This window comes from Galleria mellonella, unplaced genomic scaffold (genome assembly GCF_026898425.1).
Source record: "Galleria mellonella isolate WM207_F2 unplaced genomic scaffold, CSIRO_AGI_GalMel_v1 utg78, whole genome shotgun sequence".
NCBI classification, from domain to species: Eukaryota; Metazoa; Arthropoda; class Insecta; order Lepidoptera; family Pyralidae; genus Galleria; species Galleria mellonella.
In genome coordinates, this window is record NW_026442151.1 from 7123897 (window position 1) to 7136958 (window position 13062).

The following is a 13062-nucleotide window of genomic DNA, read 5'->3' on the forward strand; positions in this document are numbered from 1 at the left end:
GCCGCAGCGTTTTTAAAACATCAGTGAAAACCAAACTGCGGTTGTCAATTCGCCTACCGGGCGTGGCAATAACTGGCAAAATCCTACCAATGATACTAGTAAACTGCCATAAGGAGCAGTCTTGTTTCTTATGGCAGTCTATGGGGAGGCCTATAATCAGCAGTGGGCAGACAGTGGCTGAAATTATGTTGATAATCCCATGAGTTAAGTTAAAATCTAATGTAAACAGGATACTAAATTTCATACAAATCCTTTGAGCCGTTTAAGCGTGATTGAATAACAAACGAATAAAACGTCTTTAAAACACTAAAGTTTTTTTTATGCAACTTAGAATGGCAAACAAGCTGACGGCCCACCTGATGGAAAGCGGTAACCGTCGCCTATAGACATGAGCAGTACCATGGACATAACACTACTGTTTCACTCATGAGGGTATCTCCGTGCGTTGCCATTCCTGAGGACTCAGGTGTTATTCCTCTGTACCCTTTAAATTCAGTGCCATATCCCACTCTTCAAACTGAAACACAGCCATACAAACACGACTGCTTCACGGTAGAAACACGAATGGGACAGAGGTGGCCAAGCAAACGACTTTTATACAAAGTCTCCCTCTGGTAAACTTCAGACAACATCAGTTATTTTGATTTAACCCTTCTTTGCAGGCGGGAAAGAAATTGTTAGCAATGGAGTTTGACATCCCCATTGCTAGCAATATGCCTTATTAGGTCGACCTTCACGTGGTTTCCCCTGGAAACCATCGTGAACAATTCTTGTTGAATTCGTCACGATGGGCTAACTGACCTACTTCATCCTCATCTATCATCCTTTACTGGTGCCCCGCCGGTGTATACCGATAGCGCGGGTGGGTGTACCATTCCATTATCATCCATTAAAAAAAACCCTTCTTTGCATAATGGTGGAAATTTCCGTCATAACATTGAATACCCAGAAATTATATAAAAGAATAAGTTCACTTTAAGTTGATCGTGTCTGGATACCTTTATAATGTCCATTGCAAAAAAAAAAAATGGCTGTCAAATTTATTTTTTTAACCATTTTTCCTTTAATTTTGAGCAGGAATTATATCACCTTGATTTATTTCACCAATAAAAAATGCAAAGAAGGATTAAAACTAAACTATTGAACTAAATTTATATCACCACAGATAAAAATAAAAAAAAATCCAGATCGGTTTACAACTGATGGAGATATGGGGTATGTATTTTTTTAATATTTGTTATATTAAAAAAATACAAACGACTTAGCATCTGTGGAGTCATATCTGTGTTAGTGCATGTAGTTATAATAGGAAAATATTTTGTTCGTTGTTGCTCATGACTAAGGATCACGAAATGATTGCGAAAGTAGTCAAGCATTTTCGATCTAATTATACGTAAGGTTAACCGATAGTATTAAAAAATTACATAAAAAAATATGTACACCGTCCACCAATCCCGCCATTTTTTCATTCTCGTAAAATCATGTCAATTATGATATTAATCATACCATTTTTTTTTTGATGGGTGAAAATGGTATGGTAACTCCGCCTGCGCTAACGGGTTACGCTGGCGGAGCACCAGTGAAGAGTGATAGATGAGAATGAAGACAGGCCAGTTAGCCCATCATGATGAATTCATCAGGAATTAACCATGACAGTTTCCAGAGAGAACCGCGAGGAGGTCGACCTGATTAGGTATATTGCTAGCAATGGGATTCTCAGTTTACATTACTAACAATCCCTTTCCCCCCCAATCATCCATTGTATATATACAAACAGACACCTTATCTCGACTTGTTATATTTATCACAATGTAGATATATAGCGTCACACATACGAACAGACAGGTACAAGAGAACGATTAAAATAATCAACTCATAATGAATGCCAGTGATTTCATTGTTTTGTCATATTCACATGCTAATGTATGCGAAACGAGATAAGTGTGCCGTCGCCCACGTGACTGACGACGGCTAGCAACAGAGGTCTTTGAGCGCGTTGATTGTTTGTATCTTGGATTATGCGTTTATATACAGGTGTCCTGTAAGTTACGTATCAAACGGATTCTGGCCTAAGGGGGGGGGGGGGGGACAATAAACACGAATTAAATTAAACCAATAGTTACAAAATAGTGGGGATTTTTTATTTTTCTAAATACATTTTTCTATACACATTTTTTAGGTGGTAGAGCCACGCTGTAATACCATATGGTATTGCAGCATGAATGGGCCGGCTCGACCGGGGAAGTACCACACCCTCACAGAATACCGACGCTAAGTGGCTGCACTTCTAGTGCGACCACATTCCGTATGGTGAGTGAGGGAGTCCGGAGGCCCATCCTATACCCATCCCCTTCCTTATCCTAAAATCCTCCCCCAACTCCGTCCCCCCATCTTTCAATACCATGGCAGTGGAATTTAAAAAAAATAACGTACCCCAGGGAGGTACCAGCAGCCATGTTGCTGGAGAATCCTCCCTCGAGCAACCACGCTCGGGCTGCCCTGCGTATTCTGGGGGGGGCAAAATTCCGCTCTATGGGACCAAGGGCAAACAGAGCAAGACTTCTGCGGCATCCCCTTTGCTCAATGTGAGCCTCTGTAATATTAGGGGAATTCATTCAAACCTGAACGCTGTCCACCACCACCTAGAAACGGCGCGGCCGGCATTGCTCTTCCTCACGGAGACACAGATATCCCCTCCTAACGAAACATCATACCTGACCTACCCGGGGTATAAGCTTGAACATTGTTTTGTTTCGCGTGCCGGTGTATGTGCGTATGTCAGAGAGGATATCTGCTATCGACGCCTTGGGACTCTTGAAGGTACGGACCTGTCCATTCTATGGCTGCGCGTAGATTGCAATGACCATCCCCGCATCTATGCGTGCCTATACAGGTCCCACAGCGGTAACACTGAAACCGACCAACTAATTGAGCACGTCCAAATGGCTACAGATTCCCTGCTTGAGCAGATTCCTTCCGCTGAAGTCGTGATTGTTGGCGACTTTAATGCCCACCATGCCGAATGGCTTGGTTCGCGTACAACCGACTATGCGGGAAGATCTGTTCATGACTTTGCTTTGGCTTATGGTCTGACACAGCTTGTTTCCTCGCCTACGCGAATCCCTGATGTGTTGGACCATTCACCTTCACTGCTGGACCTTCTGCTGACCACCCACCCAGACAATTATGTGATCTCCGTCGAAGCCCCGCTTGGATCGTCGGATCACTGTTTGGTGCGGAGCGAAGTGCCTCTTACGAGTCCGACTCCACCTCGTTCTACGGGTAGACGTCGCATTTGGCACTACAGGTCGGCAGATTGGGATGAGATGCGGATTTTTTTCGCATCTTACCCATGGAGGCAGGTTTGCTTCACACTGGATGATCCCGACGCCATTGCCGATTCCATTGCTGATGTGGTGCTTCAGGGAATGGAATTATTTATTCCTAACTCTGTGGTGCCCGTCGGCGGGAAATCCCAGCCCTGGTATGGAGCCTCCTGTAGAACAGCATCTCGTCTGAAACAGGAGTGCTTCCTAACCTGGGCTAAAGGTGTGGCGTCGCGAGATCCTAACACCAGTGCTCTTAAAAAGAAGTATAACTCTGCCTCTAGGTCTTTCAAAAGAGTTATAGCCACAGCGAAGTCAGAGCATATTAGTAGAATTGGCAAGAGACTGGCTAGTTTGCCCTCTGGGACTCGAGCTTTCTGGTCTCTTGCCAAAGCTGCACAAGGGAATTTCTGTAAGTCATCTTTTCCACCTTTGCGCAGAGAGGATGACTCGTTGGCCCAGAACGCTAAAGAAAAGGCCGATCTTCTTGGATCCATCTTTGCGTCAAACTCGACATTGGATGACGGGGAGAAACCACCACCGACCATCACGTGTTGTAGGAGCTCTATGCCTGACATTAAATTCACGCATAGCTCAGTGCGTAGAGCACTTTTCTCCCTCGAAATCCATAAGTCGAGTGGGCCTGATGGTATTCCTCCAATTGTGCTTAGGACGTGCGCACCAGAGTTGGCTCCGGTTCTTACGCGTCTTTTTCGGCTTAGCTACTCATCGGGCATAGTCCCAAAGTTTTGGAAGACTGCTCTGGTGCATCCGATCCCTAAAAAGGGAGATCGCTCAGATCCAGCTAACTATAGGCCCATAGCTATCACTTCCTTATTCTCGAAGGTTATGGAATCCATCATTAACCGTCAACTGCTCCGGTACCTAGAAGAGCACCGGCTGATCTGTGATCGCCAGTATGGCTTTCGACAGGGACGTTCGGCCGGTGATCTTTTAGCTTACTTAACACACCGATGGGCAGTGGCAATCGAGAGTAAGGGAGAGGCCTTAGCAGTTAGTCTGGATATTGCGAAGGCCTTTGATCGGGTGTGGCATAGAGCGCTGCTTTCAAAGCTACCTTCATTTGGGTTGCCTGCGAGACTGTGCATTTGGGTCGCCAGTTTTCTCAAGGAACGTAGCATTAAGGTCGTAGTCGACGGTGCATGCTCTGATTTAAAACCTTTGAATGCTGGTGTCCCGCAAGGCTGTGTACTATCTCCGACTCTGTTTCTTCTGCATATCAATGATATGTTACAGATAAGTAATATTCATTGCTATGCGGACGACAGTACAGGAGATACATTATATACCGGTCATGCAAAGATCTCGCGGGCACATACCGATGAGTGCCGGAATAGACTTGTGTCTGAAATCGAAACTTCACTCCATCAAGTTTCGATCTGGGGTGAACAAAATCTTGTCCAATTTAACCCCAAAAAGACACAAGTCTGCGCGTTTACCGCAAAAAAGACGCCGTTTGTCGTATCTCCTCACTTTCAGGGCACTTCCCTTGATAAAAAGTCAAGTCTAGGAATTCTGGGCGTTGATATATCTTGCGACGTCCAGTTTTGCGGTCATCTGGAGGAGAAGGCTAAGATAGCTTCCAAAAAGTTAGGAGTGCTCAATAGGGTGAGACGATATTTCATGCCAGAACACCGCCTGAAATTATATAAAGCCCAAGTCAGGCCGCATATGGAATACTGTTCTCACCTGTGGGCAGGAGCGCCACAGTACCAACTCCTTCCGTTAGACCGCATTCAAAGTCGGGCGGCTCGAATTATCGATAGTCAACGCCTTACTGTCCGACTTGACCCATTGAAACTGCGCAGAGATGTTGCGTCTCTGTGCATCTTCTACCGAATTTATCATGGGGAGTGTTCTGAGGAATTGTTCGGATTGATACCTGCTGCTGATTTTCACCACCGTACAACCCGCCACAAACTAAAGTTTCATCCCAATCATCTGGACGAGTGGCGGTCTTCCACCGTGCGTTTTTCAAGGCACTTTCTTCCACGCACAACCATTCTTTGGAATCAACTTCCAGCAGCAGTATTTCCGAACCGATACGACAACATAACCTTCAAGAAAAGAGTATATTCCTTTTTAAAAGGCCGGCAGCACACCTGCAATGCCGCTGGTGTTGTGGGTGATCATGGGCGGCGGTAGTCACTTACCATCAGGTGAGCCGCATGCTCGTTTGCCCCCTGTGTTGTAAAAAAAAAAAAAAAAAAAAAAAAAAAAAAAAAAAAAAAAAAAAAAAATACAGTATTACTTATTATATTTATTACTAGCGGCCCGTACCGGCTTCGCGTGGTTCGGGTGGACATTTTTACATTTTAAAAAGTGGCCATTAAGGCTGCACACGCGACGGAAGCATAAAAATGGAGTAACTTCTCCCGTTTTCCCAACATTTCCCTTCACTGCTCTGCTCCTATTGATCGTAGCGTGATGAAAAGTATACTATAACCTGGCCAGGAGTATGAAGAATAATTGTACCAAGTTTCGTTAAAATCCGTCGAGTAGTTTTGTTTCTATAACGAACATACAGACAGGCAGATAAATTTACTGATTGCATTTTTGACATCAGTATCGATCACTAATTACCCCCTGATAGTTATTATGGAAATATATTTCATGTACAGAATTGACCTCTCTACATATTTATTATAAGTATAGATTATATTGTATACATACATTCGTTCTTTTTCCAATTGTGTCGGAAGAGGCGGTTAAAAGAAGTTATTGGTCAAAGGATTGGCAACAGCGTCACACTTAAAACACTACCAAAGTCTCTCTGTAGTAGCCAATCCATCTGTCAAGCGTGGCAACTACGGACAAAACCCTCCTAAAAGGCCTATGTTGGATTGTATGGATGATAATGGAATGGTTAATCACGATGGTTGCCAGTGGGAACCGCGTGGAGGTCGACCTGATAGGGTATATTAATAGCAATATGGCTGTTAGACCCCATTACTAACAATCCTTTTACCCCCTATGCAACTGTTTCGGGCGCCTGGAGCGGAGTGTAAAGTTTAACACAATTTACATACAATTCCACTAATGTATTCAAACTTGTAAGGTATTTTATTTTATACAACTTAGAATGGCAAACAAGCTGACGGTCCACCTGATGAATGAAGGACGCTGCTGCCCATCTCTCGACTGTTAAGTTCCCTTAGTCGCCTCTTACAACACTCATGGCAAAAGGAAGGGGTGACCCATTCTATGCTGGAACCACACGGCGTTAGTTAAAGACAATATACTTTTTTTTTTATCAAAACATGCGCCACAATTTTTCCCCATAATGTAGGGTAAATGTACCATTATCGGGCCATCGGAACGTGCTAAGTGCAACTGTCACGTATCGTATCGTTGGCACGTTTTGTGTCATATCTGCCATCTCCTGACCGCGCCGTAGGAGTGGTTGTAACGACTGAAGCACTAATTATGTTTAATACAACCTAACCTTTAACAGTATCTTGCTATTGTTGCTATAAATACTCGTATTTCCATGCAACGATACAATGTAATATAATAGAGCAATCACTTCTAAGAATATGTAATTGTTCGTTAGCCTAACACTAGATTAACCTATATAAGTGATTCATTTGCGTGACTGGAATGAAAAGTAGGTAACCACTATGGTACAAGGTTTTAGCTTTATAAAGAAGGATTCCAAATTCCTCTAAATGCGAACCATATCCGGCATGAACACTCGTAACTTTTGCTTGACAGCAGAGATATGTGACAGGTAGCTGATATTGTAAGTACAGTTTTCCTGTGTTGATTTTTTTAAATAAATAATTATTTATCAAGATAAAATATGGTCAGATTTTAAGTTAGATCTTCAGAAACGCAGCTGTGAAACTGCATTCAATTTGGTGCAGTAGTTTTTGTGTGATGCCGAAACGAACATAGAGAACAAACAGGTATAATAATAAAAAAAAAAAAGAATTGTTTTAGTTTCTGTTACTGTTTTTAAGACCCCTCTTATCAATATTTTTTAAATACGAGTATCTCTAACTGGCGATCCGGCACGGCTTCGTACGGGTAAATAGAATTTTCGAAACTAATATATCCTTTCTTCCACGCACAACCACTCTGGAATCAACTTCCAGCAGCAGTATTTCCGAACCGATATGACGTCGTAACCTTCAAGAAAAGAGCATATTCCTTTTTAATAAGCCGGCAGCACATCTGCAATGCCGTTGGTGTTGTGGGTGATTATGGGCGGCGGTAGTCACTTACCATCAGGTTAGCCGCATGCTTGTTTGCTCTCTGTGTTTTTAAAAATAATATATAGCCTACATTACTCGCTTATAATGTAGTTTTCTATATGTGAAAAAAAATATTAAAATTTTGAGTTTATCCATTGTAAACAAATAATAAAATCTTTCCACTTTATAATAATATTAGTATAGATGTACAGACATAATTTAATTGCAATTTTATTATATTATTAATAAATAAAATATTACAACATATATAAAATAACATTATATGTTATTTTATATATTTTGTAATATGTTACAAGCCCAAATTGCAACAAGAGGCCTACAAGTTCAACTCTACCTGCTGCCATCTGTCTCGCTCACTCGCAAACTTCTCATAGATAGATTCGTATTCTCGCCATGATTGATAACTTAATTCAATTGGCCATCCTTGACACCTCGTCTGCAAGTCTATTGTAACATCAAACACGTTTATTTTGTGCTAAATCATACGCAACTATATGTATGATTTAGTATCTTATAATTACATACAATAAAGAGTGTATGTATGCTTGGGGTTTATTTCGTAACGTAATTAAAGGTAAAATATATTATTGGGCAATTTTTTTATACACTTTGTAACGCAAAAGAAGCTAAAGAAAATCGAAACCACAAGAAAAGTAATAACTATCATTTGTGGACATGTTCTCAACGGTTGTTTCATAATTTTTGATTTTTTTTAATTTAAATTATCTCCGTAGCATTTGAATGGTGCATTTACCTTAATAATTCATATAGTATGTATTTTTGATGGGGTAAAAATAGAATGATAACCTCACCTGCCCTTTCGGCATATGCTGGTAGGGTGTCAGTAAGTGGCGATTGCTGAAGTTGGAGTCAGGTCAATTGGCCCTACGTTGCGAATTCACTGTGAATTAACCGCGATGGTTTCCAGAAGGGACTATATAGAAGTCAACCTAATACGGTATATTGCTAGCAATTGAGACTAGCCCCCCTATTTCTGAAGATCCCTTACCCACCATAGAATATTATAGTACTAATGCTATGCATATAATTATAGACTCATTATGGGTGCCCTAACTGGGCATATGCCGGTAAGGCATAGACTATACAAGATGGGTTTATTTTCGGACACGCTGTGCAGACTGTACGGTAAGAAATCGGAATCCATGGAATACTTGGTGTGCAACTGCGATTCGTTGTACGTACCGTACGCACGTACCTTTTGGGGGGAGACGAAACTGCTAGTAATTAGTATCAGGTCGACCTCCTAGTGGTTTCCTCTGTGAACCATTGTGATTGAATTATTGTTAGATTCGTCACCATGGGCTAAGTGACCTGCTTCATCCTCACCTATCATTCCTCACTTGTGCTCTGCCAGCGTATACTGATAGCGCAGGCGGGGTTGCCATTCCATTAGCATCCATTAAAATAGTACCTCCTATTTGAAGTCTATTAAAATATTTAAAAGTACAGATGTACCTAATGTACCCACTTACCCCCTATCCACACGTTCACCTTGTACCAATGAACTGCGTACTATGTATTGTTCAGTGACTTTACTTTTCAATTCAATACAATAATTCTAATGACATTTACTCGTTAATAATCTGGTTACCGGCTCACGCGACCGGTCTACGCGATTACGGTAATGCTAAAGGGTAGTTGTGTTTAACAGGCTGTATCTGTTCTCGTATCTAACATTTATTAGCTCGTGTAGGAACTATTATTTTTAAGTAACTGTAAAAAACGAGGCGGTTCTTTTTAAATGCCTACAGAAAGAGATGGTTCATTTTGATCGATTACAAAAAGAAGTTTGTTTATTTTAAATTATGAGTAACTATTTAAAAAAAAGGGTCTTTTTAAATGAGTGTAAAAAGAAGGTAGTTCTTTTAAACGAATGTAAAATGAAAGAGGTTCTTTTAAACAAGTATAAAAAGAAGGAGGTTCTTTTAAACGAGTCTTAAAAGAAGGAAGTTGCTTTAAACGAGTGTAAAAGGAAGGTGATTCTATTAAACGAGTATAAAAAGTAGGAAGTTGCTGTAAACGAGTGTAAAAGGAAGGAGCCACTTTTAAACGAGTATAAAAAGAAGGAAGTTGCTTTAAACGAGTGTAAAAGAAAAGTGATTCTTTTAAAAGAGTGTAAAAAGAAGAAGGTTTTTTTAAACGAATGTTAAAAGAAGGATGTTCTTTTAAAAGAGTGTTAAAAGAAGGAGGTTCTTTTTAAATGAGTTTAATAACGAAATGGCTATTTTTTTATATACAGTAAAAACGCCATTCGTCCAACTTTATATGTATTTATTAATAATTAACATTTATAATATTTAATTTGTTACAGAGATGGCAGCGGAGGTGGTTCGTCTTGTACGACGATGGGGAGCTCACATACTCGTTGGACGAACATGTAAGTCTATTCCATAATATTTGGCAGTAAATAATACTCAATAAAAATGGCTAATATCGGTATCACTACGATATCTATTTTTTTTTTTGTTGGATGAAAATGGATTGGTAACCCAGCCCACGCAAACGGGATACGTTGGCGGAGCACCAGTGAAGGGTGATTGATGAGAATGAAAACAGGCCAGTTAGCCTATCTTGACGAATTCAACATGAAGAATCAATCATGATAGTTTCCAGGAGGAACCGCGTGGAGGTCGACCTGGTTAGGTATATTGCTAGCAATGAGATTTTTAGTCTCCATTACTAACAATCCCTTTCCCCCCAATATTAGTTTCATTTGGACGTTAAGAGTGGGTCAGAAGTATCCATATGCAGAGGACTCATGTACAAAAATTGGTTGTCGCATTTAGATCACCATAAATTCTACTCAAACGATTTCAACAAATATAATCACATGTATTTGAAATTAAAAGATTTTCGTGTCCGTTCTATATATATTTACATCTACGGTATTAAATCTCTTACATTTTTCCCGGGCATTCATAAATATTCATAATTATTGGAAGTTCTATATCTAGTTGGCTGATGAACGATACTGCCTCTATAAGGCTCACGCGTCGGACGTAGGGTATAAAAACCTTACAACCATGGTGTAACCAACGAAGCGGCTTTGATATTAAATATAATTTGAGTTCGAGTTCCACAAAAAACTAACTTCAATTCAAGTAAAATGTTGATTTAAGAGTTAAACTGAACTACACTTCACGTTCTCTTTTTTTTTTTTTATTAATTTGTTTATGATACTGTTATTGTAAAGTGCGATAATTTATTCAGAGTTTGTTCTTTTCAGTTTTGGTTGTAATGTTTTATGTATTTGTTGTTAAGTGTGTTGAGTCTTCCATCCGGGAAATAGGTATTGGCGACCCGCACGCATGCTAAAGGTAAAGGAGTTAAGGGGCCGCCTGAAAATCAGCGCTATATAGATACTTCTCGCTAAAGCTGTACATATATAGCAACAGCTGAGGCGGCTTCTATTACCAGCAACATTGTTTTTTTTTTCTTTTTATTGTATTTTTTTATTTTCTTAATACTGGTAATAAAGGTTATTTATCTATCTATCTAACTACTGAATTGATTTGATAAAACTTCTATGGGTCAAATGAATGAATGAATGAGTGGTTTACTTTCTCTTCACAAAAGCTAGTATAAAGTGACAACTTGAGGTACAATTTGATATGTAAGACCAATTTTGTGAGAGACTGGTTGCCTGCAGTAGGTTTTGAAGAACCTATATTACAAGTGAAATCTGAATCTGAAAGATAAAAGAAAATCCAAATTGATTTATAACTGACAAAATAGGGGAGGAAGGGATTGTTAGTAATATGCCTTGTTAGGTCGACCTCCGCGTGGTCCTATCTGAAAATTGGTCCCAGCATAGAATAGGCCACCTCTTCCTATCCCATGGATGTCGTAAGAGGCGACTAATGGAGGGCGACGGATGGGCAGCAGCGTCCTTTTTAAAACATCTCCAACGGCTAACTGCGATTGCTAATCCGCCTGCCAAGCGTGGCAACTACTGGCAAAACCCCCCAAGGGGAGTCTTATATTCAGCAGTGGACAGTTAAAGGCTGGTATGATGATTTTGATGATACTTTTACATGTAGCCTAGTTTATAAATGGAGGATTTAAAACTTGTCAGGTTGGCACATCGAATTTTGATTAATAGCTAGAAACTAGTTGTCTATGGTACGCTGACGTAACACCACAATAAATAAATAATTGCTTGCCAATTAATCTATGCATCGTATTATATGTATTGATGAGAAAGGACATATAAATATCAGCTTTTAGGGTTCCGTGCTTCGTTACATTTTAAAGGACCATATCAATATATTTTGATGAGCTCACTGTCGAGGTTTTTCCAAGATTCCAATTTAAATGTTAATTAAGTAATTAAATGTAACAATTAATATGTATTTAGAATAACTATTTGGACTTATTTAATTGATGAATTTTTACTTTAAAAATGTAAGCCACTAAAAAGTACTAACATGTGCTGAGACAAAATTTGCATGCCTTTTAATAAGAATATAAATAATTTATATTTATTTTTATGTATTTTTATTATTTGCATGTACTTCATTGTTATTTACACACATGCATATGCTTTCTTTATATAATTTATAATTTAACATTGTTCGCCAACTGCATTAACCTTGCTGTGTGTACACCTGTCTGGGTCTCAATCTAGTTCAAACTATTTTTTTTTATTGGATGAAAATGCAGTGGTAACCCCGCCTGCGCTAACGGGATACGCTGGCGGGGCCCCAGTGAAGGGTGATCAATGAGGATGAAAACAGGCCAGTTAGCCCATCATGATGAATTCATCAGGAATTAATCATGATAGTTTCCAGGGGGAACCGCGAGGAGGTCTACCTGGTTGGATATATTGCTAGCAATGGGATTCTTAGTCTCCATTACTAACAATCTCTTTTCCCCCCAGTTCAAACTATTATCTTTATTTAAATGTTTATAATGTTATTGATTGTAACCTGTTGAGTATACCTTTTAATAAATAAATAAAAAAAATAAAGCTAAATGTGTAGCTCCCAAAGCGGATTGAAGTCAGGCAGGCCGGTCGTAAAACTAAAAGCAAAATCTTTTTGTAATATGGATAAAACCATATTTCGCCGAGCCCAAGTAATAATTGGGATAAGGGTAGGAAGATGATGATGATTTATTTATTTATTTATGAGACAGCATGGGGTTCTTCAAAAGGGGGGTACAAAGAGGTTTCTTCAGGGTGGGCAACGCGCGCGTAATGCCTCTGGTATTGCAGGCGTTCATAGGCTACGGTTACCGCTTGCCATTAGATGGGCTGCTTGTTTGCCATATCAGTGGTATAAAAAAAAATTAAAGTCGATTTGTTTTTGGAACTTTAATTGTTATTATATTACTAGTTGACTCGGCAAACGTTGTTTTACCATATACATTATTTCTAGAAGTATACATGAAAATATATCGTACTACAATTATTATATTCGATTGTCATCTTGCAACCATATTGTGGCATATAAAAATTGCGATTAAACAACAAGGGT

The 13062-nt window shown here is 39.7% G+C and overlaps 1 protein-coding gene across 4 annotated transcripts in view; it reads left to right on the forward strand.

The window, feature by feature from the left end:
- The window catches only part of LOC113517313 (protein outspread), a 383813-nt gene that overhangs the window by 277795 nt on the left and 92956 nt on the right, over window positions 1–13062 (forward strand). For all 4 annotated transcript variants that reach the window (XM_052901499.1, XM_052901501.1, XM_052901500.1 and 1 more), the window contains exon 3: window positions 9897–9962. In XM_052901499.1, the coding sequence (XP_052757459.1) occupies window positions 9897–9962 (66 nt within the window). The remainder of the gene's footprint in view (window positions 1–9896; window positions 9963–13062) is intronic.